This window comes from Chaetomium globosum, genomic scaffold (genome assembly GCF_000143365.1).
Source record: "Chaetomium globosum CBS 148.51 scaffold_4 genomic scaffold, whole genome shotgun sequence".
NCBI lineage: Eukaryota > Fungi > Ascomycota > Sordariomycetes > Sordariales > Chaetomiaceae > Chaetomium > Chaetomium globosum.
In genome coordinates, this window is record NT_165979.1 from 2,372,392 (window position 1) to 2,383,656 (window position 11,265).

At 55.1% G+C, this 11,265-nt stretch overlaps 5 protein-coding genes across 5 annotated transcripts; 2 read left to right on the top strand and 3 right to left on the bottom strand.

Moving 5' to 3' along the window:
- Positions 1-677: 677 nt before the first annotated feature.
- Positions 678-2,443, bottom strand: CHGG_04493 (serine/threonine protein phosphatase PP2A catalytic subunit; the record flags this gene model as incomplete). The annotated part of the gene is made up of 5 exons (XM_001223706.1): positions 678-681; positions 1,223-1,799; positions 1,876-1,981; positions 2,051-2,092; positions 2,288-2,443. 5 exons carry the CDS (start codon positions 2,441-2,443, stop codon positions 678-680), a joined length of 885 nt encoding a protein of 294 aa, XP_001223707.1.
- Positions 2,444-3,242: 799 nt separating this feature from the next.
- CHGG_04494 (uncharacterized protein) lies at positions 3,243-5,436 on the bottom strand (the record flags this gene model as incomplete). The annotated part of the gene is made up of 3 exons (XM_001223707.1): positions 3,243-3,621; positions 3,688-5,195; positions 5,257-5,436. The coding sequence occupies 3 exons, from the start codon at positions 5,434-5,436 to the stop codon at positions 3,243-3,245; spliced, it is 2,067 nt and encodes a 688-aa protein (XP_001223708.1).
- A 201-nt stretch (positions 5,437-5,637) lies between these two features.
- CHGG_04495 (uncharacterized protein) lies at positions 5,638-6,670 on the bottom strand (the record flags this gene model as incomplete). The annotated part of the gene is made up of 2 exons (XM_001223708.1): positions 5,638-5,686; positions 5,817-6,670. 2 exons carry the CDS (start codon positions 6,668-6,670, stop codon positions 5,638-5,640), a joined length of 903 nt encoding a protein of 300 aa, XP_001223709.1.
- Positions 6,671-7,896: 1,226 nt separating this feature from the next.
- On the top strand, positions 7,897-9,306 carry CHGG_04496 (uncharacterized protein; the record flags this gene model as incomplete). The annotated part of the gene is made up of 4 exons (XM_001223709.1): positions 7,897-8,218; positions 8,288-8,414; positions 8,479-8,942; positions 9,005-9,306. The coding sequence occupies 4 exons, from the start codon at positions 7,897-7,899 to the stop codon at positions 9,304-9,306; spliced, it is 1,215 nt and encodes a 404-aa protein (XP_001223710.1).
- A 613-nt stretch (positions 9,307-9,919) lies between these two features.
- CHGG_04497 (uncharacterized protein) lies at positions 9,920-10,716 on the top strand (the record flags this gene model as incomplete). The annotated part of the gene is made up of 4 exons (XM_001223710.1): positions 9,920-9,992; positions 10,071-10,316; positions 10,393-10,493; positions 10,561-10,716. The coding sequence occupies 4 exons, from the start codon at positions 9,920-9,922 to the stop codon at positions 10,714-10,716; spliced, it is 576 nt and encodes a 191-aa protein (XP_001223711.1).
- Between the last annotated feature and the right edge of the window lie 549 nt (positions 10,717-11,265).

Genomic DNA, 11,265 nt, shown 5'->3' on the forward strand with positions numbered 1-11,265 from the left:
GGGGGGGGGGGAGTGGCCAAGTTAGCAGCGAAGGCGCCGAGGAAGAGACTCGTCAGAGCCAGGCGAAACAGGTGAGGTCGAGGGAGGGGACCAGACCGGATTAGGCGGTTTGCGGCGGGTAGGACGGACCGCCGGGGTGGTGGAGAGAATAAGGTGATGAAGAGGTTGGGATACTAGAGAAAGTAGGGTAAGAAAGAAAGTAAGATAAGAGAGAGAGTGGTATGATGGAAAGAATGAAGAATGAGGAGAATGGGATAAGGGGGAGAATGGGACGATAGCGAGCGGGCCGTGGCGGTGAAAACAGTATGCCATGCGCCCTTTCTCATCAGGTATGCGAGAGGCTCCCGCGTGTTTTATTATCACGTTTACCTCCCATCTATCGTCGGTGACTAGCCGAAACATGAACGCACCGTTCATCCGTCCAAGGGAGGGGGAGGGGGGTGCGGTCCAGCTGCTGGCCGCCGAACATCTCGCCCCGAAAGCTCATGGTAATGAGACTGTTGTTGTTTGTATTGCGACATGGACCTTAGTGTTAAGACGACGACTTGGAACACTGCGCCGGACCGGGAACTCCCATTGATATCAAAAACCGCTGTTCCCATGGCACATCTAACCTACTTCGCCCCATCTTGAAAAACGAGACGTGCATTCTAACAACAGGTGGGAAGCCTTACATTTCAGCTAGTTACCGGGTTCTAGTCCCAATGGGTCCAGTCCTAGTCACTGGAAGGAAACTGGGCTAGTTGTCCCCGATGTGCCACAGAGTGAAACGAGTTGAGCAACCGATTTTACTTGTCGTTCTCTTTCGATACATCGGATGTACCTCAACGTTCCGCCGCTCCCGTCTACAATGCGACGGGTTTTGGTAGGAGGCCTAAGCCGACGTATCGCCAGACCACGACCCTCCCAAGCTTCCTGTCCTTGCTGTATGTTGACCGCACGACCAGAAGCCCGAGTTGGGTATTTTCATTACCAGAAGTAGTCAGGAGTTCCTGAGGGTAGTTACGTGAGTACGCGGTTTGTGGCGGACAGAAACCTAACTCCTCGAGACATGGGTTCCCCGCTCTCGGGCGGGGTCAGATTGCAAGCTGAGGTTCTTATTAGCAGACACTTTAGGATAATTGGCCACGAACACATACAAGGTATATTTCAAGTGCTCATCGATCTCCATTATCGCGGCCTGGTTGCCGCATCTGTAGCAATAGTTGGGCGCTGCAGGCACGTCAGTGAATGGTAGCGGTAACACCACGTCGTGGGGAACCAACCAGAGAAGATGGTCACCACATTACGGTCTTGCGACCAGTTGTAGCCCTCCATGACAAGCTGATGTGCCCGGGCAATCAGGGTAAGCCCATTGTTGTGGTTGAACGCCTCTGATATGTCCTGGCCGAAAGTGTAGCCCGCGCCGCGGGGTGAGATTCCCCAGCCGCACCGGTCGTCGGGGTCAGACCACAACAGGTCGCACATGGGCCCCTCGTGGGGCACCTCCTGGATCCGGTCCAGGGCTCTGATGTTGTCGAGTGTGTCGATGCTGGGCGACAGACCACCGTGCAAGCAAAAGATCTGGTTGTCGATCAAGGCGGTGAGTGGGAGGTAGTCGAAAAGGTCGGTAAAGTACTTCCACACGTTGGCGTTGCCGTATTTGCGCAGGCATTCGTCGTAGAAGCCGTATACCTGTGTGATTTGGCGGGATTCGTGGTTGCCGCGCAGGATGGTGATGCGCTGCGGGTATCGGATCTTGAGCGCCACAAGCAGGGTGACAGTCTCGACCGAGTAGTACCCTCGATCGACATAATCCCCTGCGCAACACCCAATCGTCAGAATATCAAGGCCGCCTCGCACACGACGTGGGAATATCAGCCTGCCGTGCCATACCCATGAAGAGATAGTTGGTATCCGGGTTCGGCCCGCCAATCTTGAAGAGTTCCATCAAATCGTGGAACTGTCCGTGGATGTCGCCGCAGACGGTGACGGGGCATTTCTGACAGAGGTTAGTGAATCGAGGGGGAACGTCTCAATGGCGGCCGCGATCGGCAGGGCAGACACATACAACGGGTTGTACGTTGGATTCTTCTTGCAAAACTTCACGCGCCTAAACCAGGGATTTGGAGTCAGCACACGCCCCAAACATCAAATGCGCAATCAACTGCCAGGGGGTCTGCGAGGAATTCGATGTTCGCGAGTTGATGGAGGGGCGGGAAGCAAGGGTTGAACAGCGAGCGTCCATGGGCGGCGACAAGGAGGGGTAGAATCAAGAATCAAGGGAGCATCAAGAGCCAAGGCGGACCTTTTCACAGAGTCTCTGGACATCTGCTTCAGCCAGTTGCTTGCATTGCATCAAGCTCTCAATCCAGCCGTCGAGGGTCGGGATGGTGGCCGGCTCGATGTTGGACGAGGTCAGCTCGGTGGGCACGCGCCCAACGTCCTCCATGTTCGTATCCATTCCGGCAATCAATCCTTCGGTGGGCGATGTGAAGTTGGCGGATCCAAGGGAGGGAGGGTATTGTTTCGCTCGGAGTGCGGTCGGTGTACTCGAAAGTGGTTCGTGAAGATTGGGAGCAATGACGTTTGGGTTGTGTCCACTGGCCCGTCGTTTGTGGTCTCCAGGCGCGGCGCGGGTCCAAGGTCCAAGGTCTGGGTCAAAATTGGGCAGGTGGGCGGGTGTCGTCAGGGGTTGCTGCTTTTTGTTAAATTGGCGGGGATATAGGCGAATGTCTCAACGGGGCCTCCGAAACAGATTGTGAAAATGACAGCCGCTCAACTCTCGCAGACGCCTCAGGGTGAGGCTGATTCAAGGCAAAGGGGTATAATAATCGAATGCGATGAGGGGAGAGGGCCGTTGTTTTGCTGAAATGCGGTGCTGAGGTCGGCACTGGCGCCTCTGGGTGGGCTCTTGTGGTCCGTGCGAGAGCCTCCCCGCCAACTTTAGTGGGCAGCTGAAGGTTCAGGGGGATCCACTTGAATGAGGCACCCCGCCGTGCCCGCTCAGCTTCCCATCTCGACCCCCCTGTGCCCCTGCACCGGCGGCATGGGATGGATAAGGGGTAAATTCAACAATCACCGAGGTTGGCACGGACGAGGGCGGGAACGAAAAAACATGTAATCTGCAAACCGTAAATCATCACAATCACCGGTTCAAGACACTAACTACCCATACCTATCCATACCTGACTCATACGAAGCGCCATCAAGCCAGACAATCGAGCCCCCTCCTCCCTAATCTCCTCACATGTCCTAACCCTTCAAGCCGCTGCCTGCGCTCCCATGATCAGCCCTAATCCCGCTGGCGCACTCGATGCCGAGGCATCTGTCGCGGCCTTGACATTTTGGCCGACCAAGGTTCGGAAGTCCAGGCCCACCTCCGAGAGCATGCCGGCATGGTCCTTGGCCGTGTCCATGCACCGCGTCCACGCCTCGCCCCCTTCCTTCTCGCCGCTCAACTGCCGAGCCAGGATGGCGTTGAACGTGTCGACCTCCTCCTTGGCCCACTTGACGCAGGCGCTCATCATGGGCGGTGGGAAGCACGCCTGGAAGCAGGTGACCGTGTTGCGGATGATGGTGAAGTAGACGAAGGAGAGTTCCCAGATGTACTGGTCCAAGTTGCCATGGAAGATGCATTGTCTAGGGTCATGTTAGCCGGTGGTTGCGTGCATGTGCTGTTGTTGTTGTTGTTGTTGGGGCGCCTACCTAGACCGCTTTCGGATCGTCTCACTACGCGCTTCCAAGTATGCTTCACGCGCCCGGTCCTCAAAGCCTAGCCGGGTGAGCCAGGACACATTCTGCTTCGTCTTCTTCGGCTGACTGTGTGTGCCGACCAGCTCTCGAACAGCCAACGCCGCCAGCTTTGCCCGTCTCTCATCGACCTTGAACGAGATGAAGTCTTGCGCGATGACATTATTCTTCAAGCCATATGCGAGACTCTTCAACTTCTCAATCAGAGCCACAGAGGGCTCGATCTGCTGGAGGGCGATGTGGATGTCAAGCTCGTCCATCTGGCTTTCAACCCATCGAAGGTTCTGCTGCTTGCCGTCCACCTCGATCAGCATGTCTTTGATATCGGACAGGGTCTCGAGCAATTCCGTCTTCTGCAGCAACCCGGGGTCACGGGAGGCAAAGTAGTTGATGGTTTCCTTGGCCTTGTTGGTAGCCTCCCTCTCGGATTGTAGGTTCCGCCGCAGCTCCTCCACTCGCTTCCGGATGTTGAGCATAAGAGCTCCCTTATCCGGATCCGCCGGTTTTTCGGTTCGATAAATGAAGGATTCGTTCTGACCACCGCCCCGGACCATGATCGCGTCGGCGAGCTTGTTCCTTCCGCTAGAGGAGTCGCTGGGTCCAGCCATATCCACCACCTCCACGTCCAGCAGATGCCAACACCGGTCGGCCACAAGTTTGGTCATGGGCGCGCGGCTATCCGCGGCAGACGGCGCATCCGTCTTTCGCTTCTTCCGCGAAGCGATGAGAAGGTGGTCATTAAGCAGAAAGATCTGCATGGCGCGGCGCGATCTGTACGTGGCATTATCCAACTCGATCCAAGGCCCTGCGTTCTGGACCACATGACGTCCTGTGGTGTTTGGGAGAAACTTCTGGGAGCCCTCGACGCTCTTGTACAGGGCCTGCATTTGAGAGCTCCAAAGCGCGGTCCTATCGGCAACGGAGCTTCTCTTGTCCCTCCGGCTCAGACCCGTGCCTATCTGACCACCGAACCCGGCGTCGTCCATACTGTTTGAGCCTGACCGTAGAGCGGTGGTGTTGGTCTTGAGCTCCGCCATTAAATTTCGCAGCGTGCGCATCTCGCTCTTGAGCTTCTCAGCCTCCTTGCTGATCTTGATAAACTGCGTGCGGTTTTGATACACGTTTTGTTGGAGATCGGTCGATGCTCGGCGTTTTAGCTTCCGCAGAGCTAGTTCGTAGTCACGGACCTCGTCCTCGGTGGCCTCGCTCAGGATCTCGGCGACATACTGGTCCGGTACGAGATCCGGATTCCGAAGGGCTCGCACGTCTACGTGGAGCCCAGCTCCTCCGCCTCCGCCTTCGCTCCGCCCTCCTCTTGACGGCGGGGGTCGGCGATCTTGGGCCTGGGAATTCACATACTGATCGAGGCTGGGAAGTGCGGGCATCGGGTTTGCGGTCGGATCGAAATCGGCCGGAATGTTGTTAAAACGCGATGAGTATCGTCGTTTGACGAGGTCAGAGGTCTGGAGCGAGGGCGGTCAACTCTTTCTCCTAGCATCGAACAGACCAAGCATGCAAGCTCACCGTCGCACTACTCTGCGGTGGGGGTCGCGGACGAGGCGGGGGAACATTCGCCGCGGGGGGCCGTCCCGAGGGACCTCGCGCGCCGGCATCTTCTTGCAAGATAGGTCCGGAGATCTTGATGGACGGCCTGCCCTTCCTCTTCCCGCTGCGCAGCGATATCTTGGAGCGTTCTTCAGACATGGTACACGATTGGCGCGAGCGGCGTGAAGCTTCAGAAATAAACCGAGGAATATGACAATAATAGACGGAGCCCGGCTCTGTCCCCACCAACTTCGAGGGAGGCGTTGATTATAGTCACAGCCAATGTGCGGCGCTGTTTGTGTGTTGAGTGCGGAGGAGAGCCGCATTGAGCTGCAGGTGGTTAGTGAGGTGGTTCCCGTTTCAAGCAGCGGCAAAGAGTGGAGACAAACCCTCGATTCCACGGCTCAAGCTTGAACGCCAGGGTTAGTATAATATGGCGTAATACACGTATAGTTTACATATAGATTACACATATCTCAACTTCGTCGTTTCATTTCTATCTCACTAGGTATTTTCCTTCATTCTCATTTTCTTCTTACTTTCCGCCCCCGTTTTCTTTCCCTTCTTTTCCGGAACACATAGGTTCTTTGCTGACTTGTTGCAGTCCTAGAAGTGCATCGGACATGCCGTGTTCAAATTGGACGTGGAGCTGGGCGTAGTCGACCTCCTTGAGATACTGTTTTATTTCTTCCATTATGGGGGGCCATTTGGATTCGTCCGACTCGTAATCGGTCGACACATAGACGGTGTCCGGGTTTTCGCTGTCCTGGGGGGAGAAGCCAAGTTTACAAAGAGTTATCTCGCCCATCCCCTTTGTGGCGCTGTGACTGTCCAGGATTTCAATCACTCGACTCTTGATGCCCGGGCAGTCCCTCTCCAACCCTCCAGCGAGGATCTCTTCCGGGATTGCAGACATGTATTTTTTGAGCGTGAGCTCTTCGGCAATCATCTCGACGGTGATGTCGATATCGCCAAGTTTCTCGCTTGTGAGCCGCTTCGAGTCGACGAGCTTCTTCACTTTCCGTACCACAGCCTCCCAGAGATCCGAGTAGCCATCCTCCCAGCGTGCCACGATGAATATAGTTGGGCGGCCCTCTTGGCACGTGAGTTCGACGTCTCGTGGCGTGAGTTCGACGGAGATGACATCGGTCACACCTTCGGCAGAGAGTATTTTCTTTGTCTCGCTCTCCAGGACGCCCCGCCCGAGCTCATCAGATATGAGGCTGCATTGCGCGTTCCACTCGTTGTTCAGAGGAAGCCCCATTGGAGGAGGGGCTCCTACACGGAGTCGAACACTGGAAATATTGAAGTTACCGGCGTCGCTGGAATCGGAGCCGGTGGCCTTTGCCGGGAGATACCGCTGGGGCGGGTACATGTAGGGGCTGTCGAACATGTCGGACAGGGTAGGAGGATTGAGAAAAAGGCAATGATAAAACTTGACTATGGTCCTAATTTTGATGTTGTTTATGTTGGGACTGGAAGTTATATACGATATTATTCACTGCATCTTATGTCAGGTGCCTACCTACCTAACATAGGTACTTCAAAAATCGCTGAACATTGAACTGGTACATACACGGTTTCCACGAGGCGAAACCGATTCAAGGGCTTCTTTATAGACCGCCGTGTGAGTCACCCATCAACCCCTCGCGACGTAAGACGGCGATCTTGATCTCACAAGTTTTGTTCAACATGCATAAATCCGGAGAAGTGGTTTCTTTGTGAGATGAGGTTGTAACCTCTCCATGACACCGTATTACCACTCGGACGATGGCCAAATAATACTCCGCATTTTCATTGTATATACTGTGAGGAACTAAGATATGTTGATTGCACTTGACGATTTTAGCAAAATATTCATGCTAGCCATTGACATTATTGCGGTTGCTTGTGGACACGGCAACTGGGCCGAGCGAGCACATACCGTGTCCTCGGTCGGCCTCATCTTGAATCCCGTGCCAAGCTAGAACACCGAACGCTACATTAACTAGGTACCTCGTTCTGAGGCATGAATTTACACGCCTCGTCGGTTTGAGTACGGCTGCCTACGATGGCCGCGCCAGCTAACTACCTTTGTTATTTCGATGAGACGGGTGTTCCCTGTGAAGTTGGCATGGAGAACAGGGCCTCCGGCGCTTCTCTGGCTCGGAAGGCGAAGGTGTTCCGAAAATCCCCCCGTCATCCGAAGCGCCTCCATCATTAGCGACGCGGCAGGGTCAAAAACCCCGGCCGTTCTGTTCACCGAGCCCCTTTTACGTGGTGGCCGCGCATCATGAGATCACGATGTTACTGTGTTAGGCAACCGCGGACCAGCTTACGCGGCTTCATACAAGTCGCCGTCCCAAGTTATCGAATCACCGGCGTGCTTTGCCGGGATCGGCCCCCCGGCTCGGCCGTAACATCAAACTCGGACTTCGCAGTCGGTAAATTGCCGTGAACTTTCCAATCCCCCCACCTGCCACCATCTTATCTGATCTAGTGATAAGATCATCGCTGGGGCATATATGCCTTGATTTCTGTATAAATACCCATGAACCGGGCAAGATTGGGACCTCGGTTTTACGATCAACATCTTGCCCTACTTTCTCATTACTCCTTCCTAATCCTCAAAAATTCATCATGGCATTCCCTATCGCAGACACTCTGGAGGCACTCTCCAAGACGCTGGCCAAGACCGCCCAAGATCTCAGATCAGGCAGTCTCTCTCTTGAGAGTGACACCTTGCAACGGATGGGCTTGCTCAAAGCCGGCAGTGACCTAATCGATGCTGTCAGCCTCCCCCAGGACAAGATCGTGGTATTTCTACCACTGATTGCCCATCTCACTGCCGTCCGCCTGTTCGTCAAGTGGAAAGCATTTGAGGAAATCCCCATTGACAATGGAGCGACCATTTCGTACACAGACTTGGCCGCAAAGCTGGGTGCCAACGTGTCGCTCATCAGTAAGACACCGAAACCGAACCTACCCTCCCCGTACGTCCTGTGGTCCAACCTGCTGACCAAATCTCCAGCACGTTTCGCCCGAGTTCTCGTGGCAAACGGCACTCTTAAGCAGGTCGGAAGTGACTCGGTCGCCCACACAGCCTTCTCCAAGATCCTCACCACCCCCAACCCCATCTGGGCCATGATGCAGCTCGGGTAGGTTTGAAAGGGGACCGTCCCTCGCGAAAGAAAAGCGCTCGATCCTGACACCCCAACACAGATTTGACAGCCAGTTCACCGCGTGGGTATCCATGCCCAAGTACTTCGACCAGTACGGCATCGCGGAGGAGCCCAAAGACCGCCTACAGACGATCCTGGCCTTCGCCGAGGGCCGTCTCGGCTCCACCGTCTGGGACATCCACCACTCCTCCGAGGAGCGCCTCAAGATTTTCATGCTCGCCATGGGCGTCATCGAGGAGCAGATGCCCGCGCTGGGCGCCTACGACCTTAGCTGGGCCGTGCAGGAGGTCGGCAAGTCCACCGACCGGCCGCTGGTCGTCGACGTCGGTGGTGGCAGGGGACAGGCGCTCAAGGGTATCTGGAAGGCGACCCCCGGTATCCCCAGCAACCGGTGCGTGCTGGAGGATCTGCCCGAGGTGGTGGAGGCTGCGAAGCGGGAGGATCCTGCGATGGCTGATGTGCAGACGGTTGCTGTCGACTTTTTCGAGGAGCAGCCCGTCAAAGGTAAGCAAGCCTGTTTCCGCAACCTTTATAGTCAAGGAGTGCCGGCTAACGGTTGTTTTTAGGGGCCCTGGTTTACTACATTCGCCGGTGCCTACACGACTATTCGGATGAGGAAGCTGTGGTGATTTTGAAGCATATCTCGAGTGCTATGGTGGCCGACAGCAGGCTGCTCATCGTCGAGACGTTGCTCGGCGACCAGCCATCGGCGTTCCAAGCGGCGATGGATCTTTCGATGTTGACCATCTCGGGCAAGGAGAGAACGCGGGCGGACTTCGAAGGTATTACCGGGCAGGCGGCGCTCAAGATCACCAAGATCTCTCAAATCCCCAATGGCAGCGCAGTTATCGAGTGTGCCTTGGCTTGAGTGGCAAGGGGAGAGACTAGGCGGATCAGGCGGTTTATTGGGAAATGTGTATGTGTATGATGTGTGTACATTAACTGTATGAGATAGTTTCACTGCAACTGGAACTCAACTTTCCACCTCTAGGTAGCAATTAGGGGGCGAGATCGGAAGGTTCATTTCCTCGCAACTCTTTTTTTTTTTTTTTTTTAATAAAAAAAAAAAAAAAAAAAAAACAAGAGAGACGGTCGTTCAATGGTCTAGAATGTGCGTGATAAATAGAAAACATTGTAGTTTGCGTAATCTGGGTACCTGAGGAACTCGCGCTGTTGGCGATGTTTGTTGTAATGTGTTTGCTTGTTCATACAACGAAAGGAATAACTATTTCGGGCAACTGAGCCCCAGTGATGGGGGAAGTCGTCAAACAGGAACAGGGCTGAGTGGTGCAACCACACCCTGGGCATGTGTGGGTCCATCGAGCCCCACCGAAATTTTGGAGGGGACAAAGCTTTGTCGGGAATCTCGACCCGATTAACGAAATCGGCATCTTCCAAGTTTCGCCCAACAGATATCGACAGCCGAACGCTCTCCACCTCTCTCACATCTATCGAGACATATTCGATCATATTATTCTACAATGTCCGTCGCAACATCACGAACCACCGTAGTTGCGACAGCGACCGTCGCCGCCGTGGCGACTGGTTTACTCGGTATGCCTACTCTGCGGGTGACGACATCGCCTTGCAACCCAACATGGTAACTGACTGTGACCCGTCACCCACCAACAGCGTACGCCGCCTACTTTGACTACCGCCGCCGTAACAGTGCCGAGTTCAGGAGGCAATTACGTCGCAACCAGCGCCAGCAACAACGTGCCGAAAAGAGCCAGGCCGAGGCTGGTGCCGCCGCTCAGCGCCAATCTATCAAGGACGCCGTGGACGAGGCGAAGGAGGAGGGCTTCCCGGCTAGCGCCGAGGAGAAGGAGGCATACTTCCTGGAGCAGGTCCAGGCGGGCGAGATTCTGGGTGCCGATCGTACGCCTGAGTTCCGGATTAGCGCTTGTCGATTTATTCAGTCAACGATGGCTAACATCTCTGTCTCTCTATCCAGCTTCCAAGGGGCTTGAAGCCGCGCTCGCCTTCTACAAGGCTCTTAAGGTGTACCCTACCCCAGGTGACTTGATCAACATCTACGACAAGACCGTTTCCAAGGTACGAGAGCAGTCGACCCTTGCCCCGCACTAACAAATGAGTTGCTTACGCTGCGCGACTTACACAGCCCATCTTGGACATCCTTGCCGAGATGATCGCATACGATAAGAGCCTCCGAATCGGCACCTCGTACACCGGCCCGTCCGGCGGCGGCGTTGACGTCGCGGAGCTGATGCGCGAGATGGGCGAGATGGGCGCCGTGCCGGGCGTTGGTCTAGACTAGATCGCTCTCATCTAACCGCCGGCGCTCTGGAGCGTCAAGATACACAAAACCCGGCCGAGGCTAATAGAGATTCCCTCGACTTTACCAAAATACCATGGACTTGAGGAACTCACATTGGCTGGGTTCCAGTGGCATTGTACGATACGATATCCATCCCCCTTCCCGGGGAGGGGCCTAGTGGGTCCGCTGGGCTAGACACAGGACCAGATGTAAGAGTGATGATAACTGTATTACATAAACGGATCACGGAAAGTAGCAGGGAGCGCTAGAGGTGCTTTTTGGTTTAATAGGAACCTGCACTTAGGACGAAACGACTGAGTTGGTCGACGGAGATGTATGTATCATGCCTTTCCCCAGTGCCGAGCTACTCTCCGGCAGTCTATGTAGCTCGATAGGCCGCCCCTTCCTGTCCACTCGTTGATTCCCTCGGATCAAACCCGCCGGTTGCCCCACGTCGCCCACTCGGGAGTCTCCGCGCCCCATGTAGTCCTCGGGGGCTGAAATCTCCATCCAGCCCCTTCTCCTCTAGCAGCTCAAAGAACCTGTCAT